General features: G+C 44.9%; 3 protein-coding genes across 10 annotated transcripts; 2 read left to right on the forward strand and 1 right to left on the reverse strand.

Moving 5' to 3' along the window:
• Positions 1-238: 238 nt before the first annotated feature.
• On the reverse strand, positions 239-6288 carry LOC148317940 (rac GTPase-activating protein 1). Of its 3 annotated transcripts, none has more exons than XM_088284232.1 (17): positions 6037-6288; positions 4995-5089; positions 4660-4862; positions 4061-4200; positions 3913-3985; positions 3797-3850; positions 2679-2777; positions 2350-2482; positions 2135-2223; positions 1899-2048; positions 1712-1807; positions 1450-1648; positions 1276-1381; positions 881-1013; positions 696-798; positions 478-571; positions 239-386 (listed from the first exon to the last, which is right to left on the reverse strand). In XM_088284232.1, exons 2-17 carry the CDS (start codon positions 5083-5085, stop codon positions 341-343), a joined length of 1809 nt encoding a protein of 602 aa, XP_088140358.1. In that variant the 5' UTR covers positions 5086-5089; positions 6037-6288; the 3' UTR covers positions 239-340. The 3 variants fall into 3 exon arrangements, with proteins under 3 accessions (XP_088140358.1, XP_088140357.1, XP_088140360.1); XM_088284231.1 differs by having other exon boundaries at positions 1881-2048; XM_088284234.1 differs by lacking the exons at positions 3797-3850; positions 3913-3985; positions 4061-4200 and having other exon boundaries at positions 1881-2048.
• Positions 6289-7272: 984 nt separating this feature from the next.
• Positions 7273-17698, forward strand: jakmip3 (Janus kinase and microtubule interacting protein 3). Of its 6 annotated transcripts, none has more exons than XM_088283818.1 (24): positions 7273-7667; positions 8904-9088; positions 9187-9429; positions 9584-9823; positions 10583-10783; positions 11086-11199; positions 11859-12014; positions 12095-12232; positions 12568-12603; positions 12685-12759; positions 12925-13029; positions 13227-13355; positions 13435-13518; positions 13596-13658; positions 13986-14084; positions 14150-14248; positions 14324-14383; positions 14553-14618; positions 14689-14757; positions 15168-15245; positions 15302-15535; positions 15612-15737; positions 16534-16623; positions 17068-17698. In XM_088283818.1, exons 2-22 carry the CDS (start codon positions 8954-8956, stop codon positions 15726-15728), a joined length of 2541 nt encoding a protein of 846 aa, XP_088139944.1. In that variant the 5' UTR covers positions 7273-7667; positions 8904-8953; the 3' UTR covers positions 15729-15737; positions 16534-16623; positions 17068-17698. The 6 variants fall into 6 exon arrangements, with proteins under 6 accessions (XP_088139944.1, XP_088139945.1, XP_088139940.1 ...); XM_088283819.1 differs by having other exon boundaries at positions 12688-12759; XM_088283814.1 differs by having other exon boundaries at positions 12688-12759; positions 14150-14383.
• Positions 17699-18070: 372 nt separating this feature from the next.
• On the forward strand, positions 18071-22659 carry LOC148317942 (dihydropyrimidinase-related protein 2-like). Its single transcript, XM_088283821.1, has 15 exons — positions 18071-18307; positions 19174-19262; positions 19529-19713; positions 19794-19958; positions 20161-20222; positions 20354-20434; positions 20508-20576; positions 20660-20780; positions 20902-21058; positions 21138-21279; positions 21396-21480; positions 21599-21684; positions 21760-21939; positions 22048-22213; positions 22311-22659. Exons 1-15 carry the CDS (start codon positions 18071-18073, stop codon positions 22400-22402), a joined length of 1917 nt encoding a protein of 638 aa, XP_088139947.1. The 3' UTR covers positions 22403-22659.
• The last annotated feature ends 2668 nt before the right edge of the window (positions 22660-25327 follow it).

The raw sequence follows: 25327 nt of genomic DNA on the forward strand, positions 1-25327 counted from the left end.
TTCCGAAGCATTTTGCAAAATCCAACAAGCAACGGCAGACACTCCTTGGGGAAAATATCTAGGAGAAAAAACTTCTCTTGGGTTCCAACAGCTTCAGACAACAGTAATCAAAGCAGGTTGAAGCGACCCCCCCCCCTCATCTGTGAAGGCAAAGCAAAGCAAAACTAACTGAGCATCAACAGCTACATTAGCAACATAACTACTGCATAACAGTTTTGAAAAAAAAGGAACAACTTCATGCTGGGACGTTTAATATATACATTTATTCATTCATTTCTTACAAACAAAAGACTATTTCAAAAGGATACTCAATTGCTACTAAAGCCCGATGAAAAATGCTTCAGCTAGGTGATGTGAAAAACCTCGCTGGCTGGGCACACCCACTTCTGAAGGAAGCATTCATTTTAAGAAATAAAAGCATGAGAGTACAATCACAAGTGCATCAAAATCAGACTTTTTCTTTCTTCTTTGCCTTACTTTCCCAAATTGCAAACGCGACTTGGAACGGACGTCCTGCCAGACATGTCGTGGTGATTCAGCTCGGGAGACGTTAGTGGGTCAAAGAAACGAGCTGAAAGCCGACATGAAGTGAGTCAGAAAGCGGAAATAGTTTGCCCTTGCCGCACGCGGCCACTGCCCACTTTGGCTTCAAGAATTCAAAGTGGTGTCAGAAGATTGGCACGTGTCAGGCATACCTCGTTCTTCACCCTGGTTGGTGCGTTTATGAGAAGAGACTGCCTGGACACTGAGGACACGCCTCCAGTAGTCTTCGGGGACTGACAAGAAGCGACAAATAACCTGAGAAAGAAGAAGACAGTTCAACCGCATGTCACGTGTGCGTGTGCGTGTGGCACATCAAATGGGGCCAAAAGCCGCTGACCTTTGGCTGAATCGTTGTGTCACGCATGATTGTTGAAGGCGATGGTTCTGACAGTCCGTGTCCCACCAGGGTGGGTCCAAAAACCCGGGATAAATTATTCTGGTCCATCTGACACTGAGGACTTCGCATCACCCTGAAACACAAGGACACCGATGGTTCAACACCGGCATGCTATCATGTCATCAATCCGAGACGGATCGAGGCCGACGTGCATCTGGATGACAACGCGCTTGTGCAGATGGTCTCAACAGAAAAGGCGGCTGCGCATTGGGGACTACTTGCCGCTTCGAAGACTGTATGGTGAACTGGTCTACTCTTGGCATGCATGATTTTGAACAAAATATGCATCGTGTGGGGAAAGAAAAGTGACGTTATTGATTCAACGGAGAAATTACTTGTGGAAATGAAGCATGAGGAAGGCCAGCGTGTCTCTGTTAGGTTTGGGCAGCTCTGCGATGGCCCGAAACATTGCAGCGGACCTCTTTTCTTCGTCGCTCATCTCTGGCAAGATGCGGGTCACAAGTTAGGACATGCAACCGTGCGGCGACTGGATGAGGTCACGGCTGTACCTGAGGCGGCCATGAAGTTGCGGTGTAGCTTGAATGTGACCAGCGGTTCTTTCAGCTTCCTCAGAAAGTCTTTGAGGACGCCGCAAACCACGTGGACGTCCGAAACGTCCCTCAGTTGGAGCTGCGTTTTACCAGCCATGAAGCGATCGCGCAACTCCTTGACCTGACGCTCGCCACCGGAAACTCTGTAGAGCCCTCGCTGAAAGCACAATCGAGAGTCCGGACTTACTGGTCTCCAGCAGACCAACGCCACCGAGCTCACCTCCTGCAAGCCCCTCCTTTCGATCTCTTTCACACATTCGACGACAAGCGCAGGAATACGGGGATGGTTTGTGGGAGCAAAACCCTCCAGTAAGACCTGATGAGCAGAGACATGTGAACGCAACTGCTGCCTTTCCCCAATTTGCACAAAAACCCGTAAAGAGTCCAACCGTCTGCGCTGCACTTGCTTTGGTTGCGACTCCACTGGGGCCGCAGGTCTGGCTACATTTCTGCTTGCACTCCGGATGAGAAACAATGCGACAGCTTCTGCACTTGAGCGCCATTTTGCCAAAGCGGATCCTCTTGCCGCAAGGCAAACACATCTCAGGCCGGATCACCTGGCAGAGGAGGGCGGCACGGAGGTCGTGAAGGTGCAGGAAGTTGAGGTTGAACTTTTGAAAAGGAAACCAGAGGAGGCTCGCACCGTTTTTGAGAGAAAGTCATGTTTGGGGCATGTTTCCATCTGCACTCGCGCTTCACTGGCCTCACGCGGAAACCACGCAGACGTTTGATCTGCACAACAACAACCAATGGGTTGTGTTACACTTTACTTCTGGAGAATCATCGGCCCGTATGAGTCAATCGCTGTCTTAAGCCATCTTCACAATGACTCAATCACGAAACTTTGCGTCCACCAACCTTTGCCACCGTCACGAACAGCAAATTCCGCCGTGGGATCTTTAGGCCTCGTTTGTGTTATTCCGGCCACCTTTTGAACTGGACCTCCAGTGTCAGCGGTCCACACTAATCCCCGGACGGTGGTCTCTACCTCCTGAGATGCAAACATGTCAGCGCGATTCAAAACTGTGAAACAGTTTTTAGCCTCTCCAACACTTCCATGCAAACGCTTGCGCTTTGATGTGCTGATAGTTCCTGCTCGTACAAACATTCAGATTCTTCCTGAAGTTTAAGTTGAAACTGATGTGACTTTAAAATCATCTATCCCAGAATTCATTCAAGTTTCTCACCTTCTCCACAGTTTTCCATTCCGGCAGCTCAGCGGAAATATTGTCGCCTTGCCCTTGCTCCGCCGCTGCAGCACATATCGTCAGAGCCATCGACGAACGCTACAGAACCAGCAGAATATCAATATTGGAAGCTCAGGTTTGCTGAAAGGATGGAGAGTGCAACAATTCCCAAACGCTACGCCACAGGAAATTAGTTTGCTTCAGTGTTTGAAAATGCTTTCATTACTTAACTAGGAGCGTTTGCTCATCTGTCTATGCAAGTGATGACAAAGTGCGCCATGAAGCAACTTTGTGCTCAACCACAAAAGGTCCAAATTTCACACTGAGAAAATATTTGTTGGTCATTTGCGACATGGTCATCTTTACTTCATGAGACAGCGCGTCCCAAAAGTCATTCGGACAGCTGTGTGGCCGTCAGCATTTGACATTTGAGGTTTTGCACATTGTTAGCATAGCATCCCCAGCTCCGTCGCACTGGAGCAGCGCTGCAAAATTGCTGCCTGGCAAGACGTTTTGCTCTCCAAACGTTCAGCGCCACTTTGAAAAGCTTTATTGCTGCTGCACTGTTCCAACGTGGAACACAACTTTCTTTACCTATGGCAAATTTCTTCAAGCAGGATTTGTTCTTGTCCAACAAGCCAGGCGGTGAAAGGCCTGTCACGAGCGCCACGCATCTTCCAGAGCAGACATTCGTGCAAAGCCACAGAGTCTCCTTGCAGGGCTGCTGCACTGAAACTCATGCGCTCGACTCAGTGGACGCTTCGGAGCGCGACAAAGCGTTTCCTGTTCCGACTTCTGCTTGTTCAAAGGCACCAAGCCGAAGACTAAGATGCACAACACAACTTATGTTTTGTGACAGTCATAAATCTCCCCAAAGTGGTGCAGAACTGCAGTCGGGAACAGAAAAAAAACATCGTTGCTCAGCAGAAAATCAATCACCAGTGACAAGTGCAAAGCCAAGAGGTGTCAAATGCTGATGACCTGACGTTTGTCCAAATGATACCTGAAACCGAAGTGTACAGTGACTTGCGGGACAGCCAGTTTACATGCGTGTGCCGGGAGATTTTTCTAATTAAAAAAGAAAAAGAAAACATGCGTCGACTCAAACGCTAGCTCACCCTCCTCTCTCGTGCTCGTGACCTCAAAGGTTTCAGCATAGTCATATCCAGGTCCTGAAAGCACCAACGCTCAATGTGACCAACATTCAATATTAACAGGTGAACAACGGCCTCACCATGTCATCATCCGTCCGATCGTAGCTGATGTCCGAGTGCGACAAGAAGGACGACTCGTCGATAGCAGACAACCTGAAGCACGGACAGGTCGGTGAATGCAACGGACGGATGCTTGGAACGATGGTCGTCTTGTCTGCGGACTTTTACCGTTTGCCGCTGTGGCGCAAAGTCTTATTTGCACCTTTGTGGTCAAACGCTGCCAAAAGGGATTTCTGCTCCTGGTTCAAACATGCGCTGGATTTGCTGTCCTGAACCAGGATGTCGCACATGAGCTGCATCTGCCGTTGCTGTCCACATAGAAGACGGCACGGCTGTGAGTGCCCCCTGGCAGTACACATTGTGGCTGTTTGCTGCTCTTCCTAACTGAAAAATGTTCAATTCGGGCGCCGTGCCACTGTGGCGACCCCCAAGAGGAGAAGCAGTGCCGCATTGAGTTCTAACTTGTACAGTGAAAACAGCGTGGAGAAAAGGGGCAACAAAAGGATTGATAAAGTCTCCTCGTGTCGCCAGGTGACACATGTCGGAGACAACCGCCACTACTTTTTGAATGTAGAAAGCGCCTTAAGGCTTACTAAAGAGCAAGCCTTGTGGAGGCTTGTTGATTTCGTACATTCTGGATTGATTTCTAGATTTTGTTTTTTAATAAATCATCAGGTGGAAAGGGTTAACTGTCAATATGAATGTTCAATTGGAACGAGCATTGCAGCTGATGGAGACGCGGCGTCGTGGATGTGTTGCGGTCTCACCAGGTACTGATAATCGCCTTCCATCTTGTAACGCTTCCTCATCTCCACGTCCAGCTGGTTGCGAGCGTGCTTGAGTTTGACCTCCAACGCAGCTTTAGCCACGTCCGACTTGACCAGCAGCTCCTTGTACTTCTTCAGCTCCATTTCTGCATGCAGCCATTGCTTCCTCACACTCTCAAAGTTTTTCACCACCTCAATAAACTCTGGGAATGCGCCACAAAGGATCTGTGTCACCATCATGAAAGTCATTGTGTTTGTTTGGTCAATGTAGTACATTTTCATTCAATTATTTATTCTGCACGGGAAGCATTTTGCGCATGAGTGGCCGGATTCACCTAGCTCGGTGTTCATAGCCTTTTCCTCCATTGTAATTCGCTGGATGCAGAGAGCCAGCAGCTCCTCCACGATGAGTTGAGACTCTCCCATACCTCTGTAACATAGCACACACTCATTTTGTCAAGGTGTTAAGATATTCTTTTTGTGTCATTAATGAACTCTTACAGTCAGGTGATTTGGAAACGCAAACATACACATCAAATATTAATGGACTTTGTTCGAAGTTGGAAGAATCAGGTTCCGATTCTTAAAAAAAAAAGTTTCCATGGTTTACCTTTCGACTCAACAGGTCTTTTAATTACCCGCTAATTTATATAACACCATATGGTAAGCGCTTTGTTAAAGCTTGAGCTGTTGTGAAATGCGCTGTATAAATAAAGTTGTATTGTATTGAATTTAAACAGGGTAGCGAACCAGTTCTTTTATTTTTTTAGGGGGTGGGGGGTTTCAAAAGCATTTTTTTAATTTCATTAACTTTTTACTGTTTTGGAACTTCACTATGACTTTATCTCACACACATAAAAGGCAGTTTTATTTTTCTTTTCTATGAATTATTTACATAACTATTTTTTACGTTTGAGTTAAAAAGTAGACAATGCCCAAGAATTAAATGTTCAAATAAGGCAAACGAGATAAAAACATATTTTCATTTAATCATCAGTTGAGTTCCTTACTAAATCTACAAAGCCATCAACACATATGATGAAGGCTCAAGGTTCCACAAGGCAGAGAAAGGTTTCAAGCACCGCTCCAGAAACAGTTTAGCGATGCGACAAAAGAGCAGATTGCAAAGAAACCAACTACGTGGCTCAATAACTCTGTAACTGCGTTCTGCTCGGAAGAGCGCGGTCATTGTCCGCATGCGCAGTGTTGATTTGCCGAAGATTAGGTGGAGAAAAGGGTGCCAAGTCAGTCTTTTCACGTTGCAGGGAATATGACACACAACGGAACGAAACATAGCGAGGGAACAAGTGGTGAAACAACAGTAAGATAGTCAGCCGAAAGTCATCTTTTCACTTGAAGAGGAAACTAGGGGCTCACCGTGGTTTCGTGAGGAACAAACTAAGAGGCAGTCCACCTGCCTCCACTTAACTTTTGCAGAACACACGATCGAGTTGATACTTGCTTGTGTCATCTGAACCAAAGCTGCACTTCTACTTGACGATGAGAACTGTCACAAGACAAACAGGTGTATTCTCAGAAACAACTCTCATTTTGCAGATGAGAGCGGTTTTTGCTTAGCACGGCGCTTTCCCCGTCGCGACCATGTCACGTCGTCAATGACGTCATTTATGCAGGTGGCCCAAGTCGACATTTATTTGAGAAATCTGACAAATAAAGTAAGGGAAATCTCTTATGATTTTTCACAGGTACTATCCCGCCAAGCATTTTATTCTTAAGTTCAATAAAGACATTTGTGTTGATTGTATATTTTGTATGATGACTCCTGAAACGTTGATTCAACTGTTCTGGCAATGTCCTTTTACCATTAAGCTTTGGAAACATACATTTCTTGGTGCAATTCTGAGACAGTTTGCATTCCCCCTGGGTGAACAGAGAAGTTTAATAACATTATTTTAAATCCAAACCACTGACGTGCATACTTGAGTTTGATAGCTTTTATTTTGAAGGTGGGCAACAGCAAGCGCTTTCGGCGCATTACCGTAATGCACCGTGATGCACAATATTAAAAATAACAGTGGCGGCTGGCTTGACTTCGTCTCATCCTTGTTCGGAGGGCGTGCTGCACTGTATCTGTGCTCATATAATGGGGCTATTATTGTAGCAAAACCATTTGGAAATGCGTATTTCAATCCACACATGTGTAAAAAGTATTCGTACCTATAATCAGAGTCACAAATGTGACAAAATGACACACATAATATAATCACTGAAGCAATAAAAGCTGATGAAACTTCCCTACCTACACCTGCCGATTGACAATTTAACAACGTTTCCCTTTATTGCATTTAGGAAACACTTATTTTTAACTAATTAAGTAATTAATTAATTAATTTAGTCAACACTTCACATTTGTGACTCTGGTTACAGGTACGCATTCTTTTTATACATTTGTGGATTGAAATACGCATTTGTAAATAATTTTGCTACAATAACGGCCCCATATTTTAACGCCTCCACACATGCGCCACAAACAGCAGAGAAAAAATACAAAATGTTTGCAGCAATGATGGTGAACGTCCACTTGGGGGAGACATTTGTCAGGTTGGTGACGTTAAGGCAAACGTCACATCTGAGGATGCTGGGACTCGGAAGATGACGAGGGGAGGGGGAGGAGGAGGAGGAAGCCAGAGAGGAAGATGACAGCGGCAGAAGTGTATCGACTCCCAAACACACGCAAGCCATCAGCTAATAGCTAACTGCTCCATGCACGCACATGCTCATTTGTACGTACTGCTGGAAGGTGGCTCACAGGTACCGTAGGTGACAAACTCATGCACACAGTAGCTCCGTACTAATTGCTGCTGTCTATACCGCCTTGACCGAAGGACGCTAACACGCACGCACACAGTCTCTCATCCTCTCTCTCTCACACACACAAACACACACGCACTCGCGCTCACGCACACGCACGCACACACACACGCACACACACCTACACGCCCCCCCCCCACACACACGATGCAGTGTCTCAGGTTTCCTATTGAATGGTGAGTAATGACATGACAGCGTGTGCGTGTGTTTGTGAGCCCATGTGTGTGCGTTCACCTGCGTGCAGGGTTAGGGTTGCTCAATTGACTGTAATGTCAACTGTAGCATGTTGATGGAGTTACCATGGAAACACTTATTTTCATTTCTTCTACTGGGTCTTTTGGACATCAGCTTTTTTTTGGTTCTTCCTGAAATGCTGATTCTATTGGCTGCACCAGACCTTCTGGGCTTATTGTATGTGTTTAATTGTTAAAGGAAGCTAAACTCCCAACATGTTTCAACCAAGAGCACAATGCATGTGACAGCACTTGCAAGTGGCCTTGTGACTTCTTTTGAATCGTTCTGCCAGATGAGTTCAGTTAAAAGAATGCAGTAGAAGCTCAATCTAAAACGCTAATAACTCTATGCATGCACCATTTCTACCTTTTAACTTCCAGTTGCTCGGTTCACAATAGGAATGTCACAATCACCATTTTTTTGGTATACCAACATGAGTCTGCCGATACCAAGTCCCGATCTGATACCTTGGCAAAACAGGAATGAAAAAAAGTCCTTGCATTCAAATGAAATTGTTAATTTGTTTCAGTGTAAGCCATTTTATTTGGCTCAGATTCTATTACGTGCTTGGATTTTACGGATGCGGATATATTTGTGAATGGCTGTCTACTGTTTGTTTTTTGGGGGTCTTTTAAGCCCATGTGGGTTGGGCACCTTTAATTGTGCATGAGACTAAATATGAATTAAACTAAACCAAATGTGTTCCCATAATTTGTTCTCCTTGTTCCAATTACAATTTACATTTGGCGGTAATGTACAAGAGTGCCCCTGCGTGTGTGTGTGCGTGTGCACGTGTGTGTGTATGTGTGTGTGTGCTCACACACACTTATTTGCATGTGAATTTTATTAACTATAAAAAGGGTGATGATTGTCAATAACGTGTTTCGGAGTTATTTATTTTTTTTGTGGACCCCCTGAGATGAACTCGGCCACACCAAGGATAAAGTTCTAGCGAAGCCAGCTTCTTTCAAAGGGGCCTTTTTAAGTGGACTACACAGCATTTTCTGAAATTCTAAATTGAGGTTCCAATGTTCCAACATAATGTTTTCAACTCATTTGAGGCCCAGTAACAGCCAAATCAAGTCCAGATTGTAGTTGAGTCTGAGTCCAGTTTAACAAAGCAGAGCCTTGCTCAGGTGTTTGTCTTTCACAATGTGTTGTGTGTTTGTGGTATCCAGGTGCAAATGTTGTGATCTCTGACTGACGACGAGCAAGACTCAAGTAAGAGATGTCCAAACGAGCTCCAGGAGGGCGGGCCAAGGGTGAGAGAGCGGACACCATGGGCACCGTTCAAGTTGTCAATGACGAGTTGCGAGCCAAACTGATAGACATTCAGTTAGAACTTCAGCAGGAAAAGAACAAGGTGAAATCCTCAACGGATGCGGTGTGTGTCTGCGTGCGCGCGCGTGTGTGTGTGCGTCAAGTCGTCCTAATGCAGATTCGATGTGTATGTGATGTCAGGTTAGCCGTCTGGAGAGAGAGAAGAGTCAGGAACTGCGGACAGAGCACCATCGCGCCACCGTTGCCATGACGGAACTCAAAAGCAAACTCCACGAGGAGAAGCAGAAAGAGCTAGCCAATACCAGGGAGTCGTTACTACGGCAGCACGAGATGGAGCTGATGAGAGTGATCAAAATCAAAGATGGAGAGATCCAACGACTGAACGCTTTGGTTCTAACACTGAGAGACGGCTCCATGGATAAGGTGATCCCGCTGTTCCGCATCTGACTTTCTGCATGCTTACTTGTCTATCTCGGCTTTGACATCGCCCCGACTCTTTTTTTGTAGCTTGTCGCCAGTAATAGACAGTACCGGAGTCACCGTGATCTACAATCTGATCTTTCTTGCGGTTCATCAGGTGAGGAGCGCTTTGCTGGCAGAGGTGGAGGAGACACGGAGGAGTTGGGAGGTCGAGCGACGTCGCCTCCAGCAGGAGCTTCAGGAGCAACGTGGAGCAAAGAGGAGCACAGAAGAAGCTCTGGCAGTGGCCCACCAGGCCTGCCAGTCGCGCGTGGCCGAGCTACGATCCGCTCATCACCAGCACCAGGAGGAACTGAACAAAACCAAACGAGACTGTGAGAGGGAGATCCGTCGACTGGTAGGGCAGATAGTGTTATAGCGTTCATCTCGCCTTCTATAAAATAGGTTTGGAGTTTTCTTTTTTCGGACAAAAACTTTGTCTAGAAAAACAGCTGATCAGGTCGGGGAACCTTCAAAATAAGGCTCCGTGACCCCATCGAAATAATATGCAGGCGATATTTAGAAATAACAAAAACTGGACACGCCCACAAGAGCTCACAGACCATCGACATAACTGGCAACATAAAAATTCACACATGACGAAGAAATGATTCGGACCATTTCCTTCCTAGATTTGAATATAAATCACAATGAAGACCAAACAAGCATTTACAGAAAACCCAACGCACACCGAGCAGTAACTCCACTGAACATCAGAAGACAAAATCTTCCATGCGCCACACACACACCTGGCACATCAGCTTTAACGGCGGCATGGCGATAGAGCGCAGTTTGGATTGGGTCGGGGAGCCTTATTTTGAAGTGTTCCCGACACGATCAGCTGGGTTTTTTTTTTATTTGGGTGTGTGTGGGTTTTTTTTGTGTCTTTTTTGGGGCAAGGTTCTGGCCAAGGCCGAAGTGTCAGCTGAAACTGTCAGCGAGGTAATAGTTTTTTGCTCTTCACTAGAAAAAGGTTTTTGTCTGAAAAAAAGAAAACTCCAAACCTGGTGTGTCTGATTTCAAATCAGATGCATCGTGTACAGTTGGAGTGCTACGCGTGGCCTGGCCGTGTCTCCGTGTGTTTGCCTGACTAAGTGCTACCCGTTTGTATGTCCAGATGGACGAGATCAAACTGAAGGACAGAGCGGTTAGTGTTTTGGATAAAGCACTGGGGCTACAGGCTGGCCACGCCCACCGCCTTCAGCTGCAGACTCAGGCTGCCGAGCAGCAAATCGCAGTTCTGAGGGATGCGCAAAGGGCGGGGCTAAACTGCCCTGGAAATGTTGCTAACATCGCCACTAACAATCCTCTTTATATCGTAAGCCCCGCCTCCTCTACCGCCCACCAGTCTCACCAAAATCAACTTTGTGTTCATCACCTAATCCCACAACTCCACCATGCGCATCCAATTCCATCCCCAGCAAAAAATCATTTTGTCCCACAATTCTTTGATGTGTCGTCACCGGTCAATGCTGAATTTGCAAGAAGATTGAAATATTTCATAAAAGCCTGCTGGCGGTTTTTAATTTGAATTGAATGTGAAGATCCCATCACCCCAACGGAGGTGATGTGGTTTACAAGGTGCCGTGTGTATTTCTGTGTGTGCGCGCGCTTGTTTAGTCTCAGGAGGATCGAGATACACGAAGGTTTCAACTGAAAATCGCTGAGCTCAGCGCAGTCATCAGGAAACTGGAGGATCGAAACGCTCTGCTGTCTGAAGAACGTAATGAACTGGTAATTTATTGGCAGCAGTTGTTCTGCATGTATGAAGATGTAAGGTTGTTTTCTTGCTTTCATTGGGCGAAGCGCTTTGCTACATTTTCTGTATGAAATTTGCTCGATCGATAAAGTCCAATTGATTGTTTGGAAATCTCGGTTCACAAATTGAATGTGTCACTTTTATGGTGAACCCAAGTCATTTTTGCCATTCAGATGAATGAAAATAGAATTCATCTATTCCGCCAAGGAACAGATGGCCGGGGTTCCGCCGGACCCGCTGCTCCTCCAGCAGTAGCACGCATTCAGCCACTGCCAAGGGGAGCCCACTGGATGCCGCAGAAACCCCAAACTTTTTCAGGGCTTCCTACAAGCACCGTTTCTGGGGAGCCATACTGAAAGCAAATTTAGAACAGAAAATGTGAGCGACATATAAGTGTGTGATGCATAGAGCAAACAGCCAAGAGAATATTTTGTGTCGTTGCCAAGGTCGTTTGCTACTTGCAGAAGAAAGCTCTTGAACCTTAATAATATCTTAACAATAATTTGGTCCATAAACCCATTTCAGTTTGGTTGTAGCCTAAGTTGTTGGTGAAGCGCGCTTCCGCCGCATGTATTGTATTCTTCGTATATCACATCACCTGTGTGTTGTCTTTCCTGTCCGGTGGCACGGGTAGCTGAAACGACTGAGAGAAACAGAGAGTCAGTTTCTTCCTCTTCTGGACAAAAACAAACGTCTGAGTAGGAAGAATGAAGAGCTATCGCTCATGCTGTGTCGCCTTGAAAACAAACTGCGCTTTGTCACCCAGGAGAACATGGAGATGGCAACGATGGTAACGCTTTGTGTCCTGTTTTGCTTGGACGAGCAGAGCAAATAGATCACATAAAAAGTTGTGTTTGTTCTGATCCGCAGAGAAGGCCGAGTTCGCTAAACGACCTGGACCGTGGCAGCTCTGGTGGTTACCACGGTTACAACCAAGAGGACAGTGAAATGGAGTTTCTGCGACTTCAGGTTCTGGAGCAGCAGCACATCATAGACGACTTGTCCAAGGTCCTTGTTCTAGTTGACATTCAGAACCACAACTGTTTCACCGTGTCGCTGTCAGGCAGAAACCTTTGATTTCCAAATTCTCATCCATTTCACCTTTTTTCAGAAACTCGCTACTATTGGTCCGTACACATTACTAACCCATCTAAAATGCGCAAAATAACTTGAGAGCACATCAAAAGTTTGTTCAATAACTCGTATAATAGGCTGTTTTTTTTTTTTTTCTCCTGCAAAATAATGCTTTTGGAGATGCAGTGACAATACAGTACAGCGTCTTTCTAGCTGATTCATTAATATTCACCACTGACACTTTGATAGTATATCCGAATGTTTTCCAGGCTCTGGAAACTGGAGGTTACGTGAAAAATGTTATTGTGAGTTCTGTTTCAGTGGTGTAGCAATTATTATTCCACCGAGACTTTGGAAGAATCTCAGACCTCAATTATTTTTGTCAGCAGGAAAGAGATTTATTATTACGATACAGACGCCAAGAATCACTGAGGAGGAAACGGACTGTGAGATCCTGCAGGGTGAGACGACTTTCTTCTTGTTGATTTGTTTGTTGCAATTTTATTTCGTTGACCGCTCTATAATTTGAAACAATATAAGGGCAGCGACTTGTTACCCAAGTAAGGATAAGCGCTACAGAGAATGGATGGATGAATGGATAAACTTAACCACTGTCACGTCCGCAGGTCATAGAAACATTCTATGGTTACGACGAAGACGTGTCGGTGGACTCGGATGGATCAACCTTGTCTTTTTACACTGACAAAACACCCGACGCGGAGCCTGAAGAGGTACCCACTTGTGTATTGCGGCCCTTTTTTCTTTGACTCGATTTTTTTTCCGATGAAAGATAACTGCGGCTCGTCGTGAAATTTTCCTCTTCAGCCGCAAGTTAGTCTCGTGTTCCACCAGCCTTGATAAGTCAGTGTTTGTGTTGAAATCGTTTGTTACTGGTCTGACTGATTCTGGTAGTAGTGTTGCGTTACAGGTGGCCGTTAGGGAGGAAGCCGAGCTTCGGTACCGCCAGTTGACTCAAGAATATCAAGCGCTGCAACGAGCCTATGCTCTGCTCACTGAGACGAGCGGAGGCATCTATGACCCTGAGAAGGAGATCAAGGTAACTCCCCCTTTCTGCGACCTCCAGGTTAACACTTCCATTTGTCATCGAAGGTTCAATACGAGTTGATTCTTTTCAGAACAGAGAACAACTGATGGCTGAAATCAGTCAATATAAAATCAGGGTTACAGATCTAGAGTCAGCCCTGAAACAACAAGGACGGGTACGCGCAAACACACACACCGTTTTGGTTGTCACGTTGTCCAGATATGTTTATTCACAGTGACCATCATCTTGTAGGATGTGAAGTGGGTGGAAGAGAAGCAGTTGTTGTATCAGAGGAACCAGCAGTTGGTAGAAAAGGTGAATCTCAGTCATTTCAGTTTACTGTCTCATGTGGAAGCGTGCAGCTCCTGCTCAACTTGGTGCTCCCTTCACAAGCGAAAAGCGCTTAGTTAGCTCACTCATCTTCACTTCCATTGGATGCTTTCAATCATAAAACAACATTCGGGATATTGAAACAGAAGAAGCGCGTGGAAAAACCTATATGTTATGGACCAAGGAGACCACTGATTGCTTTCCTTTAAGGAAGAAAAGGAACCTTCTGGCGCACTAAACACTCCCCTCCAATACAAAGAGAAAAAACACAATCCCTGCAAGCTACAGAAGATAATGTCTTCCTTTTTTCAGGTGAGGCAAATGGAGGCAGAAGAAGTGCATTTGAAAAATGACATCCAGGACGTCCGAGACCAAAACGAACTACTTGAGTTCCGGATCTTAGAACTGGAGGTGATAAGACTCAGGCAACAATGTTGACACGAGATGACGTATGACAAATGCATCTTTGTGTTCAGGAGCGGGAGTGGCGCTCTCCTGTCATGAAATTTCACCAAGTCCATTTTCCAGACTGCCTCAGTCCTTTGCAGATCTACTGCGAGGCAGAAGGTGTCACGGTACGTAAAAAAACATCCCTTCCTCAGCGTCTTCCATGCAAGAGCTGCCTGCGTTCAGCTTGCTCGTCTCTCCAGGACATTGTGATCAGTGATCTGATGAAGAAGTTGGACATCCTAGGCGATAACGCCGTAAGTGTATGTTCAACTTATTTCGTCTCCACTGAACATGCTGTCTCAAATTTCCCCATTGTGGGACATCTTATCTTATCTGTGGTCTTGTTTTGGTCATGTATCGTCTTATTCGACTCGTTCACCCCAAATGTGACTTTTGTACAAACTGAAAGAAGTTTGTTGGGTCCTGCAGAATCTCACCAATGAGGAACAGGTGATTGTGATTCATGCCAGGACTGTTCTCACTCTGGCTGAGAAGGTAACGCACACACGCGCACACATTGTGACCATGTCAAAACAGTCGCAGTCTAATGCTGTCCTTATGTCAGTGGTTGGAATCCATTGAAGCGACAAAGTCAGCGCTTCAACAGAAGATGTTGGACATTGAAAGTGAGAAGGTAGACATGCAACATCAGCAAAGAGGAACTACAGCAACGCACTAGAGCAGGCGTGGGCAAACTACGGCCCGGGGGCCACGTGCGGCCCATTAAACGTTTTAATCCAGCCCGCCAAACTTGAAAAAAATGAAATGAATAAACCTTGTTCATGTTTTATTTTCTAAATACTGTGGTGTGTCAAAGACACATATTTTGTCGTCATGCTTTGTTCATTTTCATTTCAAATTAAATGTCGTTTTTTTCTCCAATGAGGTGAGGTGACCAAAACACTCCATCCATCTGCTCCTGGTCCAGCCCCTCTGTCAAATTTAGAACCCATTGCGGCCCACCAATCAAGAGGTTTGCCCACCCCTGCACTAGAGCATCTCTGACCTTGAACCATGTGTGCGTGTGCGTGCTTGCACGGGTAGGATTTGTTCTGCAAGCAGAAGGGCTACCTGGACGAAGAACTGGACTTCAGGAAGCGTTCCATGGATCAGGCTCATCAGGTAAATTGCCCTCAAATTTCCAGATGGCCCACTGATGGACGTGGATTGTCTCGCAGAGAATCCTGGAGCTGGAGGCCATGTTGTACGAGGCGCTACGACAGCAGGATGAGTCCAGAATGGATGGACAAAAGGTGAGCGACGGTTGCGTGAATGACGTGCTGACTGACGACCAGCGGGAGGGGCTTAGGAGCGCCATGGACCAGTGGAAACGAGCTGTGATGTGCGAATTGAGGGAGCGAGACGCTCAGATCCTCAAAGAGAGAATGGATCTGCTGCAAGCCACGCAACAGGTTAGAGCTGAAAACCACCTGCGCTCCGTATATACTTGCTATGCTTCGTCATCCACTTTCAATTTGTCCGTCGTAGCGGAACAAAGAGTTGGAAGAATTCATCGAAGCTCAGAGGCGACAAATCAAAGAATTGGAGGAGAAGTTTCTCTTTCTCTTTTTATTCTTCTCGTTGGCCTTCATTCTGTGGTCCTAGCATCAGCTGGTGAGTTCTCTGTGGCTCTGTGCTGAACTTCCAATATGCTGAGCTAACATTTGAAATCTGCGGGAATATTCTTTGTCTTTGCTTGCTTGATTTGCATTTTGGCATCCTCTCTTTTGTTGAACTTGAGTTTTGGTCAGAGAGCAGAAGAATCCTCTTCATGGTCTTTATGAAATGTGTTCTCTGCATTTAATCCATCAAAGTCACGCACACAGCAGAAACAGGCACACACTGAGCGCAGAGAGCAATTCAGGGCGTCACTTGGTGTCTTGCCTGAGGACACTGCGCCCATTGATTGCGGGAATGTTTTGGGTGGATGGTCCATTTCTGTTCGCTCTATCTGTCCACACGTGATGAACCTGAAATTTCCATTTTGCCCACGCACTCTTCTGCCAGTGGATGACTGGAACCGAGGTTCCCACCTTGGCGGGTGGTGATCTTAAACACTTGGCCGCAGCTGGCCCAGTACATCGTTCTCTCTGCTCTTCTCTCATGACCACACACACGCACACGCAAGTGCATACACATGTATGCCAGTCTACATAATGAGCACTAGCCATGACCAAACTTGACGTGAAGAAAAGGAGGAAATAAACTAGATACGGGACAGTTAGATCTCTGTGTTTATAAAAAAACAGAAGAGGAAAGCACTGCCTACCTTGGTGGGAGGTGGAGGCAGGAACGCTCTTTTTGTAGGCGTAAAGACGCCCTTATAAGGGCACCCTAACCCAACAAGTCAGTTATACAGGAAACCTAAGACTAGAAAATGTTTAGCTTTGGTTCTGGCTTTGTCTTTTAGCGTCCGGCACCGCGCAACTGAACATTCATCCTCCCCAATACCAGCTGACCTCAACGTCCCACAATGCCTGTGTGCTGATTCCCAGAGCAGGTGATGATGGTTTCTACTGCCTTTTGTCTCGGATGTCAAAAGTACTATTTTCCACATCTGCGGAAATATAGTGTGTTATGGACATTGTTTTAAAAGGTGCAAATAAAGACAGCACTTATAAACAGCACATATATGTCATCTCTTTTTCCCCTAAATGTCTGCCGAAGTGAACATTTCTGGACATTAAAAACAATTGATACGTTTTAGCATTGTTAGGGAGCAGCAAGCGTGACTGCAATGAAACAAAACGGGTTGCTGCAAATTGATCTGTGCTGTGCTATTCTCAGAACTAAAGTTGTCATGAATTTTTGTAGAGGAGGGTTGCAAATGCGGGGAAGCGAGGCAGGACTGCAAATCAAAATGTTTAATTCAAACAATAAAATAAAACGGCAAACAGTGAACTGGGATATGCAGAAATGATCACAACAAACTCTCTTGACCTAGACTGCAGATGAAGAAAAGCGACAAGACGTGGCATGGACCAAGTTCATTTGACAATGAACCGACAAGCACTGAAAGAAAGCGGCGATCTCGATGCAGACAAATTGACGAGACATGAAGGAGCACCTGGACAAGAGACAAAAGGGGTGGAGGGCGCCGACTGGCTCACGCTAGGGACTGGGATGACAAGCACGCGTGGAGCCGATAACGTAACGAGACAAACGGGCAAAGCAACACAAGGAAATACAAACTGAATTCTGAACCAACAGCAAACGCCAAGACAGAAGTGTTGCAAAACCTTTCACTGTCTTGTCTGGCTAATTTCGGTCTAGAGTGTGGAACACAAGCAGAAACATGCACATTAACAAAGAAAATGATTTTTTCATTTTCATTTCCATTTCCCTTAGGACGGTGGCTCGTGGGTCAAGTGCCTTCTTTTTTACTTTCAGTCCCAGAAAATCGGAGGTTGTGTTTGAACTTTACTGTTACTGAAGCCTTTTAGCCTACCAAGCTATCAAGTGAAATGATTGCGCGTATGTGTGATGGCTGAGAGGATTTGACAGGCATAGAAATCCGATTCAGAACTTGTCATGTTGAAAACATCAACATTAAAGGGTGCAGTGGAGCCACAATGTCACTGAATATGACATCATTTCTTTGTGAGGTCATGTGACGTATGGCCCGCGTGAACCGTGTGAGGTAGCTGAAGTCATTTTCGGTTTGGGATAGCAATGTTGAACTTCCTTGTTCTTGTCTTCCTTGACTACTATTTCAGGGACTCAAATCAGAAGAAGCTCAGCACGATAGCATCTTGTTCATGTATTTAGCGTTGGACTCGGCTGAGTGAAATGGCCTTGATCTGTGCTCTCTTCCCCATGACTGCTCTTCCTCCTCCTTTCACATTGGTTTTAGGTCACATCTCTCCGACGCTTCCCTCATTTCTGGCCTTTCAGCAGTCGTCTCGTTGTCTCGATTTTCAGTCGCATCTCTTCTTGGTGGTGGTGAGATGTCTGAAAGAAGAACTTCTCAGGACGATGACCGCGCCTCACTATTGTCCAAGCTGGGCTCGGACTCTCCTCGGCCTAGGATGAAATACGGTGGAATGTTCTGCAGCGTTGAAGGAGCTTTTGAAAACAAAACGCTAAACTTTGAGTCATTCAGCCCACAGACGCAGCGGCGCAGAATGGCTCGCGCACCGAGGGGACGTGGCCCGCTTGTGGTGTTCCCCTCTGGACATGTCCAGGTAAAAAGTCTGAATACAAAGAGGGAGGCTTTTCTTTACTGGATGAAAGGGGATTTACAATGTCTTTAGATAAACAATATTTAGAAATAAAAACAAAACAAAAAAAAAACTATGAATTATTTATTTGTAGATTCTTTTTAGCCAACCTTGTTAATTAATCTTGTTGCACTTTTCTGTAATATAATAATTGCATCCATATTTGTTTCATATCCACTTCCCCAAACTTCAGCACAATATGCAAGACGAGGCAACAATCTTTTACTTTACACAGAACAGCCGCTGATTGAGCTAATCTACTTTTGGTGTATTCAATTTGTGGCTTCCAGTACAATTTACAATCATAATCACTCTCGAAAATATTGTTTTGGTCACACTATCAATTTCAATGTCATTTAAATTGGGTTTTATATCACAGTTAAACGGCATACCATCAAACAACCTCTTTTTTTGTTTTCTTTTCACGTCGCGATAACTTTTTGCAATCAAACCCTTTTTGAACTCAATCAAGTCCTTTTCTTCAGTTCATATTGGTTGCTTCAGGTTATCCATGAACCAAATAAGTTTGCATTATTTGGAAACAGGTTTTTTTTATGTATTTGAGACAGTGAAAGTATTATTTAAGTCAATTATAAATGATTAAGTGTATTGAGGTTGATTACTGAACCCTGATGAATAACACGTTACTCTTCTCGGCTGTGAGTCAGTATTATTTATTATTACATATTAAAATGTTTCATATAAATAAACTGCATTGAAAATAATCAAATGCATCTTTCAACATCAGTTTGAAGAGCAACATTTCAAGATGATTTTGAGTGCATATGTGTAGCGCATTAATGACATATATTTGCGTTGTCTCTTTTTAGGACAACTGTCTGATCATCAAAGGAGGAAAGATTGTCAATGACGACCATTCCTTTTATGCAGATGTTTACATTGAAGAAGGAACCATCAAGTAGCTTGCTTTTATTTTGACATTTAACCCTGACCAACTCAAATATTGTTCCATTACCATCAAAATGCCTGTTTTGTGCTATTGTTCTGCTTTTGGAGGTCCAATGTTGTGTATCTACATTTTTGATCCCCCCCCAAAAAAAGTGTTAATTCAGCCCGTGATCATGACAGCAATATATCACGATTCTAGGACGTTTTGTGTATGGAGTGCCTGTCGAGTGCAAACGCGAGTTGTCCAGTTGACTTGCGCTCATGTTCCCCGCACAGACAAATTGGGGAGAATTTGATGGTCCCCGCAGGTGTCCGGACAGTGGAAGCATGCGGCCACTTGGTCATCCCGGGAGGCATCGACGCCAACACTAACCTGCACGCTTGCCAGAAAGGCCTGAATCCTTCCGATGACTTCTATCAGGGGACCCGAGCGGCTCTGGCCGGCGGAACCACCATGATCGGTCAGCAAACTGCTCCATCATTCACACTCTTTTGCTTTCACAAAGGGCCCCTGCGCTTCAAGTCATGGTTCTCTTCACAGTTGACCACGTGTTGGCGGAGCCGGGGACCAGTCTGTTGTCGGCATTTGAGGAATGGATGGGCGCGGCCCGCCAAAGCGCTTGCTGCGACTTTTCCTTCCATGTGGATATCACCCGCTGGCATGATGGACTTGGCGAGGACCTGGAGATTCTTGTCAAGGATAGAGGTTGTTCCGACTCGATTAATGTGCACAAGTTATCACATACCACCGTGCCGTATATGCGGTGTGTCTGCCAGTAGGTTGTGCTTGGTCGGCAGTGTTTTAATCTTATGTTTGCAAAGCATTTTTACTGACGATTTGGAATCCTTGTCAGCCGTCATTTCAGGGCATTTGCAAGTAGCGTCTGATGACAATATTTGCCTTGCAGGTGTTAACTCTTTCCTGTTTTTTATGACCTACAAGGACAGATATCAGAGTACGGATTCACAGGTACTTTTGTTTCTTTTTACTGCCAGCGTGTGGCCGTCTGCCTTATGGTGTGTGGAGTTCTCTTCCACCTATTAGCGATGTAGCTCAGTGGTGTGTGTTGCACTAAATCTCCTTCCCGTTTTTACTCACAGCTTTATGAGGCTTTTGGTGTCCTGAGGGATTTGGGAGCTGTCGCCTTGGTCCATGCTGAGAATGGTGACATTGTTTCTGAGGTGACTTTAAATGAGCTCTCCGGAACCGCGATCAACATCAAGGGGGTTGAAAAAGTGTCGTGTTATGTCTTAGAGGCAAAAAATGGTTCTCGGTCTTGGCATCACTGGACCCGAAGGACATGTCTTCGCTCATCCTGAAGAGGTCCGTTTTCATTCCTCGAAGAGACATCAAAAGGGCTCAAAACAGCTGAAAAGAATATTATGTGATGTCAACTTATGTTTAAGGTGGAGGCTGAGGCAGTCCACCGAGCCGTTACAATTGCAAAACGAGCAAACTGTCCACTTTATGTGACGAAGGTGATGAGCAAATCTGCTGCTGATGTGATTTCCAAGGCCAGGAAGAAAGGTGACCGGTGTTTTCCTCCTTGAAAATGTGTGCTGACTGCAGGCCTCTCAGGCTTGTGTACTTCAAGATGGACCTGCTCAGCCACATTGAATGTGAATGAATCCCATTTGTTTTTGGGCAGGGATTGTCGTCTACGGAGAGCCAATCACAGCCAGTTTGGCAGTGGATGGCTCTCAGTATTGGTCCAAAGATTGGGCTACCGCTGCCGCCCTCGTTATGAGCCCGCCGCTCAACCCTGATCCTTCAACTCCGCGCTACCTACGTTCACTTCTGGCGTGGTTAGTGTTGTTTGTATGATGACAGCCTTTTCTTGCCGTGATTAGTTAAACCACACCATGCGTCTATGCTGTCTTATAGCGGTGACCTGCAGGTGACTTCCAGTGCTCAAGCGAGCTTCTGCACAGCACAGAAGGCCGTGGGTAAAGATGACTTTACTCTCATACCAGAGGGAACAAATGGAATTGAGGAGAGAATGTCTGTGGTCTGGGACAGAATGGTGGTACGATACTTGGCCCAACTTGATTGTCTAACTGTAGCAAAAAAATAAATGAAAAAAAAAAAAAAAGAATGTTTCATGAATTATGTTGTTAAAACATTTTTTTTTGGTTCCTGTAGTGTATGGGGATGATAGACGAAAATGAGTTTGTAGCTCTGACAAGTACCAATGCAGCAAAACTCTTCAACCTTTACCCCCGCAAAGGTATCAGTTTTGTGGTAAAGTAAAAAACAAAACTAAAAAATGTTTTTAACATTCTGGCTGCAATTTCCTAGGGTCTACACTAAAACTGTATGACGACATGTTCTCTATTTATAAACAGGACGAATTGCTGTTGGTTCCGATGCTGACATTGTTGTTTGGAACCCAACAGACACCAAGACTGTCTCTGCCAACGCACACAACTTGGTAACAAATTTTGCCTCACAATAACTCAAGTGCTTTAGTTCTATTTAAAAGACATCTAAGTTCTGCTTCTGGCAGACAGTAGAAGTGAACATCCTCGAAGGCCTGGAGTTTCGAGGTGTTGCCTCAGTCGTCATCGCTGCTGGTCAAGTTGTTCTGGAGCATGGAAAATTAAATGTAACGGAAGGTTCTGCACGCTTCATTCCAAGAAAAGCGTTTCCTGAGAGTACATACCGCAGGATCAGAGCTCGCCACAAGGTAAGCTAAGATGAGCAGGTCCACAAATCATGATCTCATTAGAATTGTCTTCTAATCTATCAAACAACAGGCTGTCGAATATGACTTGTGACATTTATTTCTGCTCAGGTGGCTGAGAATCGAGGTGTACCTCGTGGAATATACGATGGACCAGTCCATGATAGCACGACTATCAACAAATTGATGACGCCCACACGGACTAAGAAAGCAACTACTTGTTTTAAACTCCAGACTGGCCCCCGAAAACTCCACCAATCAGGCTTCACTTTGGCCGGTAAAATGATTATTTGATAACACTCGCTATTAATAAATAGCTATTTCTTTTAAAACTTTGAATTTGTGGTCACTAGCTAGTATTTTGTCACTCACAGGAACTCAGATTGATGACCACATTCCTCGGAGGTCGGCTCAGAAGATTGTGGCACCTCCTGGTGGTCGATCAAACATTACCTCACTGTCTTAAAAAAATGCTGTTGCTTCAAGTTTTAAACGATCAAAATCTGGCTCCAAGTGGACAAGCATGCAGTTAGTTGACCATTTCAAACAAGTGACATTTTAACTAATGACGACGCTTTACTCTCTTGATGGTCCCCTTATCAAGATTTACCCATTGCACCAGCATGACATCATTGTACCGTGTTGCGCCTCAGCTGTTTTATCCTTCAAGTAATTTTGGTCACTAGTAGTAAACCAGTAAAAATAAAAATTGTGATAAATTGACTTTGTCTTCTCCTTGTATGCTGTTTAGGGTTAGGGTTTATGTTTAGGGTTTGGGTAGCAGCTTCTCTTTCCTCCATGGTGGGAGAGGGGAGTCGCACGGTCCTTGCCCCGTAGCCTCGTCCTCCCAGGAACTGGGGCGGCTGGAAATTCCCCCAAACCTCCCTCCCCCGGAGGTTGCTGGAAGGCGAACAGGCACATCTCAAGGACTAACTGAACAGACACACCTGCAGTAGGTGGGAGGTGGTGGGAGGGGCAGGCCAAGGAGGCGGAGTTTGGCTGAGAATTGAAATGGAATGGAATGTGCCTGGTCAACTGTTTTAAAAGAAACTTTGGTCACATTGTTTTGGCGCAGCTTTCCAAAAAGCCAAATGATATCTCAGGATGCTCTTGGCTGGGCGGCCCCCACTGGAGAACTTGACGGCTCTACATTTGGCCATTTTAAAGTTTGCTTTTTTTTTTCCGTTGTTTTGCAGCAAAGAGTGACAGAGTGAACTCCGGCGAATGTCAGACTAACTCATGAAATCGCCTTGTTGTAGACAATAAACAACTGCAACCACAAATGTCATTCTCATTTGCAATCGCAGCCTCCGTGAGAAGAAACCCAGGTTCAAGTCAAAGGGTTTGGCTGTTGTTGTACGTCGACAACAGATTTGCCGTCTTCTCCTCTTGGCCCCGCCGCCGTCATATAGTATTTCGAAAAATACAAATTTTGGTCCCAGTTCTTAAGGTGGTACAGCCGAAAATTGAAGTCAATCGGATGAGGCCTCTAGGATCAGGGTGCAAAAGAATGACCCCTGTAAATGTGCAAAAATGGGCCAGAATTCCAAAATTCATAACTCACATCCTGTTCAATTTTTGTCTATAGTTGTAGTTGATTTTTTTGCATGTGCCGCACCTGCCAATTTTTATAGGCCTCGGTCAAACGGGCCGGGATTGGATTTTATTTTCCCACTCTAGGTGGCGCTACAGAGCCATTTAGTTTGCATCGTTTATGCCAACTTTAAACTATCAAATTGTTCACCGGCCCCAATGTGACTGCAAAGTGTGGTGAGTTTATGTTTGTGTTTAGCGTTTTGAAAATGAGATCAAAGGATCCAAAAAATAATTAAAAAAATCATACAAAAAAAAAAAAACGCAGCTGCGGCCTTAATATAAATCCATCGCAGGTCAATGGGTTGCAATTTTGTAACGGGCTGCACAAACAAACACACGCTTACACACAAATTATTTATTTATACCAAACGTGTTTATTTACTTTGGTAGTGGAGCATATGTGAGCAAAATGTATGTTATCACCGAAGCGTTAGTCGACCTCACACACACTGTGGAAGTTAGGATAGAAATGAGCATTCATGTTCCAGGTCGTCTTCAGGCGCCAAACTGTCGCCATCTCGCGGTCAATAGGAGAAAACTCCTGGTGACAACTTCCGGCAACGTCAAATAAGCGAGCCATATTTTGATTCTCGTGCTATAGTCTATTTTCGTTTTTTAATTAAAATGTGAAAAGAAAACAGTTTTTAGACTTTTCCTTACTTTTTCCATACAACCAACTCGAATGTCAAGCTGTATTTCAATTTTGGTGTTTTTATATTACAATGAAAATCAAATAACGAGTCGTTTTTCTATTTTTAAAATTAGTTTTCAAACGTAATAATAACCAACGACCAAAGGTGACACGGACCAGACCGTCTGGTCGATTTGTTTTAGATTCCCGGAAGTTGTCACCGATGGCATTTTTCCTACTGACCAGAAGATGGCGACAAGGTGGCGCCTTAAGACGATGTCATGTTGTGTCATGATCGCAAAGTTGTTTGATTTTGGTGGCGTGGAATTGCTGCACAAATTCCCACGCGAAACCAAAGCAGTCATCATGACAGATCACCGGGTGGCGCTAGAGTGTGCAAAGCGCCGTTGACGAGCCAGCGAAGAAGGAGGTTGGCTTTGAATGGCGGGCGTGACGTCAGACCTGAGGGTCAATTGGAAACCGGTGTATGCAAGGAAATCATCAAGTGCAGGTGCGGCAAAATGAGCAAGTGGCCTTTTCCCTGGTAGGTGAACACGCGAGCTGATGTTTGGTGCACTTTTTCAAAATGACATTTTGCTTGTTGCACTAGTTGCACACTTGCGGGACGTAACAGCCGTTGGGTTTTGAGCACAACACGTCGCAATTCGCTACCTTTTGGGTAATTTAGCGCATTGCGCTCTTTGTTTCTTTTGCAACAATTTGAAATATATTTATTTGTTTCAAGCTGGCCAGCTCTTTTTGCTTTGTTGCTCTTTTTTTGTGTGTGTTTGCGCGCGCGTGTGTTTCTTTTAGACGTTGTGAATGATACACCTGATGACTATGTACTTGCAAGTGAACAATAAGGGTTTTCATTGGTTTGACCATTTAGTGCATTTTATTTCAGGTGATTGTTTAATTTTTCATTTCCTTGTCTGGTTTTATGAAGTTTACTGTCGAGGTAAAAAAAAAAAAGTTTTCTCTTCACCCAATCTTAGGTAGGCCTCTTGCATTTGTAACTTTTTTTAAAATCATGTACTGGGTTATTGCACTAATGTGCAATTTATTTTTCTAGGGTGTTTGTTTTGTGAACTTGTGAATGTGATTTTTTTTTTTTTGTCTAACCATTGACGCCAATTGTCAATAATTCATATTTGAACACTTTCC

This window comes from Idiotropiscis lumnitzeri, chromosome 20, assembly GCF_059441095.1.
Source record: "Idiotropiscis lumnitzeri isolate Australia: NSW breed Sydney's pygmy pipehorse chromosome 20, RoL_Ilum_1.0, whole genome shotgun sequence".
NCBI classification, from domain to species: domain Eukaryota; kingdom Metazoa; phylum Chordata; class Actinopteri; order Syngnathiformes; family Syngnathidae; genus Idiotropiscis; species Idiotropiscis lumnitzeri.

What these genes read in the sequence shown, in the direction of transcription:
- LOC148317940 (XM_088284231.1), bottom strand. Translation starts at nt 5,085, where the DNA reads ATGGGAGAGTCTCAACTCATCGTGGAGGAGCTGCTGGCTCTCTGCATC. An exon ending in ATGACTTTCTCTCAAAAACG is followed by an intron (nt 2,049 to 2,134) that starts GTGCGAGCCTCC and finishes CTCCTCTGCCAG; the next exon opens with GTGATCCGGCCTGAGATGTG. An exon ending in CAACCAGGGTGAAGAACGAG is followed by an intron (nt 572 to 695) that starts GTATGCCTGACA and finishes GTCGGCTTTCAG; the next exon opens with CTCGTTTCTTTGACCCACTA.
- jakmip3 (XM_088283814.1), top strand. Translation starts at nt 8,954, where the DNA reads ATGTCCAAACGAGCTCCAGGAGGGCGGGCCAAGGGTGAGAGAGCGGAC. An exon ending in GAGACGGCTCCATGGATAAG is followed by an intron (nt 9,430 to 9,583) that starts GTGATCCCGCTG and finishes GCGGTTCATCAG; the next exon opens with GTGAGGAGCGCTTTGCTGGC. An exon ending in TGGACATTGAAAGTGAGAAG is followed by an intron (nt 14,758 to 15,167) that starts GTAGACATGCAA and finishes TTGCACGGGTAG; the next exon opens with GATTTGTTCTGCAAGCAGAA.
- LOC148317942 (XM_088283821.1), top strand. Translation starts at nt 18,071, where the DNA reads ATGTCTGAAAGAAGAACTTCTCAGGACGATGACCGCGCCTCACTATTG. An exon ending in TCTTCGCTCATCCTGAAGAG is followed by an intron (nt 20,577 to 20,659) that starts GTCCGTTTTCAT and finishes CTTATGTTTAAG; the next exon opens with GTGGAGGCTGAGGCAGTCCA. An exon ending in TTCCAAGGCCAGGAAGAAAG is followed by an intron (nt 20,781 to 20,901) that starts GTGACCGGTGTT and finishes GTTTTTGGGCAG; the next exon opens with GGATTGTCGTCTACGGAGAG.